The 11,575-nt window shown below is 42.4% G+C and overlaps 1 protein-coding gene across 1 annotated transcript in view; it reads left to right on the top strand.

Annotated features, from left to right (window-relative positions):
- Window positions 1-285: 285 nt before the first annotated feature.
- Window positions 286-11,575, top strand: part of nlgn2a (neuroligin 2a) — a gene marked incomplete at both ends in the record, with an annotated part of 77,412 nt that continues 66,122 nt past the window's right edge. The window contains one exon of the mRNA XM_084165821.1: window positions 286-361. Within this exon, the coding sequence (XP_084021947.1) occupies window positions 286-361 (76 nt within the window). The remainder of the gene's footprint in view (window positions 362-11,575) is intronic.

Genomic DNA, 11,575 nt, shown 5'->3' with positions numbered 1-11,575 from the left:
AGTAGATCTACTACACTACCTCACAGAATCCACTATATCCCATTGACTGAATTCACACTGATGATGTTGTATTGATTCTACAGGTACATGGCTTTAGAGTTGTTCTTTGTTCGTGATGGAGGAACATTCATTGACTTCCGATTTCTATTTGTCTCCCTCTTCTTGTGTGTGTGTGTGTGTGTGTGTGTGTGTGTGTGTGTTGTGTCTGAAGACATCCGTGACCGTAGGAAGAAGCCAGTGATGCTGTTTATCCATGGAGGCTCTTACATGGAAGGAACAGGAAACATGTTTGACGCCAGTGTCCTCGCCGCCTACGGCAACGTTATTGTGGTCACTATGAACTACCGTCTGGGCGTTCTTGGTAAGATCTGAATTATTATATATATAATGTTTGTTTTTTCGCCTTTATTTAACCAGGCAAGCCAGTTGAGAACAAGTTCTGATTTACAACTGCGACCTGGCCAGGATAAAGCAAAGTACACACACACACACACACACACCGCAAATACAAACAGTGCACGTAGCACGCATTGCACACACACACCAGACCTGGGATAACTATAGTTTTAACTATACTTTGTGGAAAGTAACTATTTTCCCCCCCAAAATGACTACTTTAAAAAATATATTTGAGTGACTACTTTTGAGAAACTATTGGATTGTCTGCCTTCAACTAATGGCAGAGCTGTATCTGGAACTGCATGCTGAAGATAGAAATAGAATGAATAAAGCACACAATCGCTTATACTATTCCAATCTATCTGACAGTCATGTTTGATCTACACAATACATTTCTATCTGAACATTCTGTAAATTCTCATCAACAGGCCCCCATTTTGTTACTGTTAGCACTCTCAGTAACACTGTTCTTGTACCCGTGTAACAAAACTGTAATTACTTTTGGAGAAAAATTATATTAGCATGTTGTTACATAATACTTTTGTAATTGCATAGTAATGAGCTGAGAGTTTTTGTAACTACATTACACGAGGAATAGTGACTGTTCCTTATTCCACTTGTGTAATAACTCCATTATTATGCAGTTATAAAGCAAAGTCCTATGTAACAACAATGTTGCTATTGTAATAATCCCAAAGTTACTACACGTGTACAAGAACTTCATGTCGAGTAATACTGTATTACCTTATGACTCACTCATTATGAAAATATATTTGTTAGTAATTTTGAAACTGCATAAGTGTCTAATGTTGAGGGGATTCCATGTCCCTCATGTATTTAATACTAGGTTATAGGCTATTTTAAGATTCACATCTTAAAGCCCTCGAAACCATGTGGTTATGAGCATATATTTAGACTAATTCAACTAACTGTTGTAGATTTTGGTTCTTCATCAAATATTTGGCAACCATCAAATACATATTTTTGTTTTCAAATAACTTGCATATATTCAAATACCTTCTAAATATGATTTGTTTTTCTGAGAACAGTATTTGAATATCAAAGAAAATAGTTGCCTTTTAGTTGAAACTCTATATCAACTATATTTGACTGCCTTGATTATTTCAAAAGTTGGTATTTTTAAATAAACTATAAAATTGAACTACTTTCTGCCCAGGTCTGGCACACACACACCACACACAAAGTGCACGTAGAATGCGCGCACACATACCACACACATAAACACACCCACACACTCTGTTTCCCAGCTATCTGAAATGGCCTATTTCCTCCATGTCTTCACTGACCACTGATGGGAAAAGATAATGAAGGAGAATTGCAATACGGAGGAAATATCTCCCGTCCTCTCAACTATCTGTGTTCTCCAAGGTTTCTCCTACACATAATTCCACTGTTGATTGCTCTTGTCTGCAGAGTTCCTCTGATGTAAGGTCTGGCATCGATTGGTCTGATCTGATGCAAGTGCTTTGTGTGCAGACAGAGTATATATTTATTTTTACAAGACAGAAATATTGGAGCGAGGCGTAGTCATGCAAATTAAAGTTGTCCCAGGCATCTTTATAGGGTCAGTAATATACTTCCCTATTTCTCACTTTAACTACACACCAACGCAGAGCAGAGCAGAGGAAAATAGATCACAAGACTTTCATCTTAGATAGAAGATAAAAGAAGATAAAAGTAGATAAAAAGTGAGTGTCAGACTTCTCAGACATGCTGCACTTTTGAAACAACTAGCACCCATACGGTACTGTATAACTGAGTCATAGAGATGTATCATACATGTTCTATTTAATGCTATGGCCTAAGTATTGACGCACCGGTGCGTCAATCTAAGTAACATACAGTGAGGGAAAAAAGTATTTGAACCCCTGCTGATTTTGTACGTTTGCCCACTGACAAAGAAATGATCAGTCTATAATTTTAATGGGATGTTTATTTGAACAGTGAGAGACAGAATAACAACAACAAAAAATCCAGAAAAACGCATGTCAAAAATGTTATAAATTGATTTGCATTTTAATGAGGGAAATAAGTATTTGACCCCCTCTCAATCAGACAGATTTCTGGCTCCCAGGTGTCTTTTATACAGGTAACGAGCTGAGATTAGGAGCACACTCTTAAAGGGAGTGCTCCTAATCTCAGTTTGTTACCTGTATAAAAGACACCTGTCCACAGAAGCAATCAATCAATCAGATTCCAAACTCTCCACCATGGCCAAGACCAAAGAGCTCTCCAAGGATGTCAGGGACAAGATTGTAGACCTACACAAGGCTGGAATGGGCTACAAGACCATCGGCAAGCAGCTTGGTGAGAAGGTGACAACAGTTGGTGCGATTATTCGGAAATGGAAGAAACACAAAAGAACTGTCAATCTCCCTCGGCCTGGGGCTCCATGCAAGATCTCACCTCGTGGAGTTGCAATGATCATGAGAACAGTGAGGAATCAGCCCAGAACTACACGGGAGGATCTTGTCAATGATCTCAAGGCAGCTGGGACCATAGTCACCAAGAAAACAATTGGTAACACACAACGCCGTGAAGGACTGAAATCCTGCAGCGCCCGCAAGGTCCCCCTGCTCAAGAAAGCACATATACAGCCCCGTCTGAAGTTTGCCAATGAACATCTGAATGATTCAGAGGAGAACTGGGTGAAAGTGTTGTGGTCAGATGAGACCAAAATTGAGCTCTTTGGCATCAACTCAACTCGCCGTGTTTGGATGAGGAGGAATGCTGCCTATGACCGCAAGAACACCATCCCCACCGTCAAACATGGAGGTGGAAACATTATGCTTTGGGGGTGTTTTTCTGCTAAGGGGACAGGACAACTTCACCGCATCAAAGGGACGATGGACGGGGCCATGTACCATCAAATCTTGGGTGAGAACCTCCTTCCCTCAGCCAGGGCATTGAAAATGGGTCGTGGATGGGTATTCCAGCATGACAATGACCCAAAACACACGGCCAAGGCAACAAAGGAGTGGCTCAAGAAGAAGCACATTAAGGTCCTGGAATGGCCTAGCCAGTCTCCAGACCTTAATCCCATAGACAATCTGTGGAGGGAGCTGAAGGTTCAAGTTGCCAAACGTCAGCCTCGAAACCTTAATGACTTGGAGAAGATCTGCAAAGAGGAGTAGGACAAAATCCCTCCTGAGATGTGTGCAAACCTGGTGGCCAACTACAAGAAACGTCTGACCAACAAGGGTTTTGCCACCAAGTACTAAGTCATGTTTTGCAGAGGGGTCAAATACTTATTTCCCTCATTAAAATGCAAATCAATTAGTAACATTTTTGACATGCGTTTTTCTAGATTTTTTTGTTGTTATTCTGTCTCTCACTGTTCAAATAAACCTACCACTAAAATGATAGACTGATCATGTCTTTGTCAGTGGGCAAACGTACAAAATCAGCAGGGGATCAAATACTTCTTTCCCTTACTGTAATACAAAAATCTCCATCAAAATCCGTCAATTTTAGCTAGAGATATTTGTTTTTATGCACTGGCTGTATCTCAATCCACTGCATCCGCCTATGGCGGACTTCTGCATCTGCGGTGGAAGGTGACCGAGCTACAGCGGTGTTTGTCAGAGAATGAGACATTCTGGAAATTGGTCTTCTCACAAAAACGATGTTGGTCTCCGTCTGACGGTAACCGGTACTGGTTTAAAAAACAACGGCAACACCATCATGCTTAAAAAAGCAGCAGTAAAAGCTGCTTGTTTCGTACACTTCCTGTAACTGTCAGCATTTTGTATTTGTATTTGTATACAGTGGGGAGAACAAGTATTTGATACACTGCAGATTTTGCAGGTTTTCCTACTTATAAAGCATGTAGAGGTCTGTAATTTTTATCATAGGTACACTTCAACTGTGAGAGATGGAATCTAAAACAAAAATCCAGAAAATCACATTGTATGATTTTTAAGTAATTAATTTGCATTTTATTGCATGACATAAGTATTTGATACATCAGAAAAGCAGAACTTAATATTTGGTACAGAAACCTTTGTTTGCAATTACAGAGATCATACGTTTCCTGTAGGTCTTGACCAGGTTTGCACACACTGCAGCAGGGATTTTGGCCCACTCCTCCATACAGACCTTCTCCAGATCCTTCAGGTTTCGGGGCTGTCGCTGGGCAATACGGACTTTCAGCTCCCTCCAAAGATTTTCTATTGGGTTCAGGTCTGGAGACTGGCTAGGCCACTCCAGGACCTTGAGATGCTTCTTACGGAGCCACTCCTTAGTTGCCCTGGCTGTGTGTTTCGGGTCGTTGTCATGCTGGAAGACCCAGCCACGACCCATCTTCAATGCTCTTACTGAGGGAAGGAGGTTGATGGCCAAGATCTCGCGATACATGGCCCCATCCATCCTCCCCTCAATACGGTGCAGTCGTCATGTCCCCCTTTGCAGAAAAGCATCCCCAAAGAATGATGTTTCCACCTCCATGCTTCACGGTTGGGATGGTGTTCTTGGGGTTGTACTCATCCTTCTTCTACCTCCAAACACGGCGAGTGGAGTTTAGACCAAAAAGCTCTATTTTTGTCTCATCAGACCACATGACCTTCTCCCATTCCTCCTCTGGATCATCCAGATGGTCATTGGCAAACTTCAGATGGGCCTGGACATGCGCTGGCTTGAGCAGGGGGACCTTGTGTGCGCTGCAGGATTTTAATCCATGACGGCGTAGTGTGTTACTAATGGTTTTCTTTGAGACTGTGGTCCCAGCTCTCTTCAGGTCATTGACCAGGTCCTGCCGTGTAGTTCTGGGCTGATCCCTCACCTTCCTCATGATCATTGATGCCCCACGAGGTGAGATCTTGCATGGAGCCTGTGAGAGCCGGAATTCTTACTGGTTGGTAGGTGATCAAATACTTATGTCATGCAATACAATGCAAATTAATTACTTAAAAATCATACAATGTGATTTTCTGGATTTTTGTTTTAGATTCCGTCTCTCACAGTTGAAGTGTACCTATGATAAAAATTACAGACCTCTACATGCTTTGTAAGTAGGAAAACCTGCAAAATCGGCAGTGTATCAAATACTTGTCCTCCCCACTGTATATTATGGATCCCCATTAGTTCCTGCCAAGGCAGCAGCTACTCTTCCTTGGGGTCCAGCAAAATTAAGGTAGTTATGTACAATTTCAAAAACATTACATTACATTTCACAACAGATTTCATAACACATTAAGTGTACTCTACTCCCACATATCTACAACACAAAATCCATGTGTACGTGTGTGTATAGTGCGTATGTGTGTATAGTGTGTATGTTATCATGTGTGTGTGTAAGCTTGTGTCTGTTCCTGTTTGTGTGTCTTCACAGTCCCCGCTGTTCCATAAGGTATTTTTGTCTGTTCTTTAAATCAGATTTGACAGCTTGTATGAGTTACTTGATATGGAATAGAGTTCCATGTAGTCATGGCACTATGTAGTACTGTGTGCCTCCCATAGTCTGTTCTAGACACACACACACACACAATTTCACTTTATTATAACAGATTTATTTCTCATATATCCAATGCGATGAATGACATATTAATGTGAAATTAGTGTGTGTGTGTGTGTGTGTGTGTACATGCATGCGTATCTGTGTGTGTGTGTGTGTGCGTGTTAGTGTGTACGTGTGTGTGTGTGTGTCCATCCTGAATAGTGTAGGTTGTAAGGCTTTGTGTGTGATCTCAGACGCTGATCATGGTGATTTGGAAGGGCCTGTCGGTTCATTATTAATTGAGAAGGGCACAGGAGGAGTGCAGTAACATGTAATATGTGGAACCTAGGGTGTGTGTGTGTGTGTGTGTTTGTGTGTGTGTGCATGCATGTGTGCATGTGTGTGTTCATCCCTGTGTTATTCTCTCTCTCTCACTTTCTCACACACACACACACACACACACACACACACACACACACACACACACACACACACACACACACACACACACACACACACACACACACACACACACACACACACACTCCCAGTAATGTTGGGTAAATGAAGGGTATGTCCTCTATCAGTCAGTGAGGTTGCTGTGACCTGCTCTAACTGTTTTAGTCTGAATCCTTCAGCTCTAACACTGTTGTGCTCCTATTACAGTGGTAGGAGTGAATCCTGATATTCACTGAATTCACATTCTCACTTAGAGCCCCTTAGAGACCATTGATTTGTGGAACCACTACACCTATGTTTGTCTCTTAAAGGGATACTTCGGGATTTTGGCAATGAGACCCTTTATCTACTTCATGACACTAGCATGCTAGTAGATATCCATAGACTTAGTTAGCATTGGCTTGCAAAACTACCTCTAACTTCCTTCATACAGGACACAGAGACATAAAAATGGTATTCATGAGTTCATATGACTCTGGGGAAGTAGATAAAAAGTATCCCTTTAAACAACCTGTTTAGTGTCTGGTGGTTTTATCCCCTATTACCATAGAATACATCCCCTGATGACATTAGCTGTATACCATTCAATTACACCCATGACATGAATCTACATTATAAACTGGGTGGTTCAAGCCCTGAATGCTGATTGGCTGACAGCCGTGGTATATGAGATCATATACCACGGGTATGACAAAACATGTATTTTTACTGCTCTAATTACGTTGGTAACCAGTTCATGATAGTAATTAGGCACCTCAGGGGTTTGTGATATATGTCCAATATACCACGGCTAAGGGCTGTATCCAGATACTCTGCGTTGCGTCGTGCATAAGAGCAGCTATAAGCCGTGGTATATTGGCCGTATACCACACCCCCTCGGGCCTTATTGCTTAATTATATACCATATACTGTAGCCTATCATTCATGGTTTTGAAACATCACCAGCTCCAGCTCTCATATTTCTCCCAGTCTCCACATCAGTCTTTGACCAGGTGACTTTCATCACACTTCCTCTCTCTCCTCTACTCCCTCCTCCCCTCCTCCATCCATCCCTCAGGCACTTTTTCCCTGTACCAGTGTCTGTCATGTTTGAACCTGCTCTGTCTGTTTCTTCTCTCTGATTTAAACCACCTCTCAACCACCCTCTGTCTGTAGCATTGATAAAAACTGTGTGTGTGTGTGTGCGTGTGAACAAATCAACCCCTCACCTCCGTCTTTCCGACTCTCTGATTGAAACCATGACCAGCATCCGGTTGCCAGTGACAACAATGGTTACTACGGTAATACCACAGTAATAACTCTACTAAGCTACAGTAGCATGGCGCCAGAGTGTGGAAATTCACAAAATAATGGCTCTTTATAGCTTTTAGCTTCACAGTAGCATTTTTAAAGAGGTACACTGGCTCTATACAGTATGTAGCTATTGCTATATAGCTAGTGCTACTTTTCAATACACAAGCCACAGTGTGGACACTCGTATAGGAATCTCATACATAGCTCTTAGCAATAACCGCTACAATGCCTGACTCTATGCTATCGCTACATTCCAACACAAGCCACATAGGAAAATGCTAATAGCTTTAAGCGTAACAGTAGCCTGTTAGTGCTGTAGCAGGCTAGCTGCCCTGCCCGAGTCTACAGGAGGGAATTCCTTTCTCTGTGTTAAATATATCATTTATGTACATAGCATAACGTAGCGCTGCTGAGAGCCTGCCGAGCTAGCGCATGACCTTGCCTCTGCTGCCTTAGTGACACATACGTACAGTACATACGTCACTTCAACTGGAATGAGGTTTTTAAACCACTACCGCTTTGGGACCTGGGACTACTCCGAGAGAAGAGAGGGATGGAGAGAAAGAGCTGGAAAGAGGGAGGGATGAGCAGAAAATATTAATCTATTTAGAGACAAACATTGTAGAACAGAAAAGGAGAGAGGGTGTTAGGCTTGTGTGTAATGTGTGTGTGTGTGTGTGTATGTGACAGAGATTGAGGGGAGGTGAATGGACAGAGGGCAAGAAAAGGCATTGAGAGATGAGAAAAGAGAGTGAAAGAGATGAGATGGAGGGGGTAGTGGAAGAGAGGCGGTAGAGAGAGAAGAGAGAGGGGGAAGAAAGAAAGAGGAGAAAGGCTGAATTTGCCTGTGATGCTAAAAATAAGACCTGCAGAGCTGCTTTTTCAATCTGCAGTGAAGCACACATTCATTCACAGTACAATAATACAATATGGGCCAGGACGGATACACACACTCACACACTCACACACTGACACACACTCACACACACTCACACACTGACACACACTCACACACTCACACAAGCACACAGAATACACCTCCCATTAAACACAGACATTCTGTTCAATAGTCTGGTGGTGGTATCCTATCCAGAACATCGGCACACACACATACACACCGACAGCATTGTCAACTGAATTCGTATTCAGGACACTGCCTAGTGAGAGAAAGGCTAGCACCATTGGTGGGCTCTTAGCGCGTGTGTTCCTGTGAGTGACAGCGGGTTCTATGGACCAGACTGTGGTTTGAAATCGGTCCTGACAGGACTAGAGGAGATATTAAGACACCAGCAGAGAGAACCCCCACAACCTTCCTCCACACACACACACACACACACACACACACTTCTTCTTCCTCCTATCCCAGTCCATCCGGACCGTTTCCATGGCAACCCCGGGCAGAATTGATAAGCGAAAGTCCTCCTGACTCGGAGGAGAGACAGAGCGAGGTAGATGAGAAGGAGAGAGGGTCAAGGAGAGCAGGAGAGACGGAGAAGGAGAGAGAACGGAGTGTGGCTTTGAGAACGAGGGATAGGTCCCGAAAAGGAGAGGAAGGAGAATGGAGGGAAGGGAGAGACGACAGTAATAACTAGGCCGATTTCTTTTTTCTGGGAGCAGAGATTAGCACCGCCGCTGGCCTGAATGAGACACACACACGTTGACAAACACACACACACATGAGCACACACACAGTCACCTAATTACTTCCCTACACTCCCTCCTCTCCCGCCGGTGATGTCACGTCTGTCGTTCCCCTCCGCTGTTCACCAGACGCTGTTTCACCTCTGAGTGTCCCTGTCCTCCCCTTCTCCTCTCCTCTCCTCTACCTTCCCTTTCTCCCCCTCTCCTCCTCTACCTTCTGCCTCTCCCCCTTTACTACCCCCTCTCCTCTCCTCTACCTTCTTTCTCTCCCCTCCCCTCCCCTCACCTCTCTACTCCTCCCTTATTTCTCCTATTCTCCTCTCTCCTGTCCTCTCCTCCATCTCTTCTCCCCTCCACCCTCTTTATACCCATTATTCTCTGTTTCTCTCATCCTTTCATTCATTCCCTCCTCTCTCTCCCCACTGTCTCCCTCCATTACCCTCTGTCCCTGTCTCCCTCTTTGTCCAGTCTAAATGATGACCGATGAGTGAGATTATGCTGATAGATGTATCACATCTCAAACACCTCGTCTTTCTAAGTGGAGAAACATAGTACATAATATTAGGACATACATCACAACTAGAGACTGACACTCACTGAATCATCCCTGGACTGTTTGATGGTGAGCTCTTTCTATTTCTTGTGTTTGTCCCATTAACAAGTCAGACTGTAAGCTAGTGTGCATCCCAAATGGCACCCCATTCCCTATGTAGTGCACACATTTTGACTAGGGCCCATAGGCCTCTGGTTTGTGGCTGTGTAAATACTAATCTCGATACTATTGCTTGACTTTTAATGTGACTTTTATACATGTACAGATATACAGTCGCTACGAATAAAAAGGGATTACATTGGATTTATTTCCTACTGATCTACACAACCTACTCCACATTTTCAAAGTGAAAGATACAAATAAAAAAATATGTCCAAATTACTAAGAAATATAAAATGAGGATGTATTGATTAAGTATGTCTTCACACCCCAGAGTTAATACTTGGTGGAAGCAGCTTTGACAGCCATTACAGCTGTGAATAATTTTGAATAAGAATCTACCAACATGCCACAACTATTAGGCAACATATAGCCATTGCTTTTGTCAAAATTGCTCGAACTCAGTACATTTGGTTAGGGATCACTGATGAACAGCGATATTTAAACCTTGTCTCAGATTTTTTAAAGCAGATTTAAGTCAGGACAGAAACTTAACCATTCAGGAACACTCAACACCTCTTGGAAAGCCATTCTGGTGTGTCTTTGGCATTAAAATGTGTGTAATAGTCCCGCAGAAAAATAAAACTCTATCCCAGGGTTAGGTTTTCTGAAGACTAAGGTGGGTTTTCCTCTAACTTTTTACCCGGGCTTTGCTCCTTTCATATTTATTTTGATCCTAACAAACTCCCGCGTCGCTGACGGTGACAAGCATACCCATAACATGTTGCTGCCACCACAATACTTGAAAATACGATGGGATCAACAACATTGCATTCACTCAACATTACTGGCCTGTATGACAAGTGAAAAGAAGGAAGCCTGTGTTAAAAACTCCACTCCAAATAATTAATTCTGTTTGCAACAAGGCCATTAAGTAATACTGCAAGAAACACGCTAAAGGCATTAACTTTTTGGCCTAAATTAAATCCAATACAACACAACACAGAGTAAAACCCTCTGTATTTTCAAGTATTGTGGTGGCAGCATCCTGTTATGGGTATGCTTGTCACTGCCAGGGACTGGGGAGTTTGTCAGGATCAAAAGATAAATAAAAGGAGCAAAGCCCAGGTAAACATTTTGAGGAATTTTAACCCTGGGATAGAGTTATATTTTTCAGCGAGACAATTGCACACACACCAGAATGGCTTTCCAAGAGGTGTTGAGTGTTCCTGAGTGGTCTAGTCTCAGTTGTCTAGTCTTAAATTTGCTTGAAAATCAGAGACAAGGTTTGAATATTGCTGTCCATCAATGATTCCCAACCAAATGTACTCATCTGGAGCCATTTTGACAAAAACAATGGGCATATGTTGCTCTTAGAGTTGGTAGAATCTTATTCAAAACGATTCACAGCTGTAATGGCTGCCAAAGGTGCTTCCACCAAGTATTAACTCTGGGATGTGAAGACATACGCTATCAAGACATTTTTGGAAAATAATAAACATTAATTAGAAATATTTTCTATAATTTTCTTTCACTTTGAAAATGTGGAGTAGGTTGTGTAGATCTGTATGAAAAAAAAATCAAATGTAATCCCTTTTTAGATTTAATTTTAAGGCAGCACAATGTGAAGACTGTCAAAGGGGTGTATACACTTTCACTAGGCACTGTACAAAATG

This window comes from Coregonus lavaretus (genome assembly GCF_964263955.1).
Source record: "Coregonus lavaretus genome assembly, chromosome: 7".
Taxonomy (NCBI): domain Eukaryota; kingdom Metazoa; phylum Chordata; class Actinopteri; order Salmoniformes; family Salmonidae; genus Coregonus; species Coregonus lavaretus.
The sequence above is the reverse complement of the archived record's forward strand: the minus strand, read 5'-3'. Positions and strand labels throughout refer to the sequence as shown.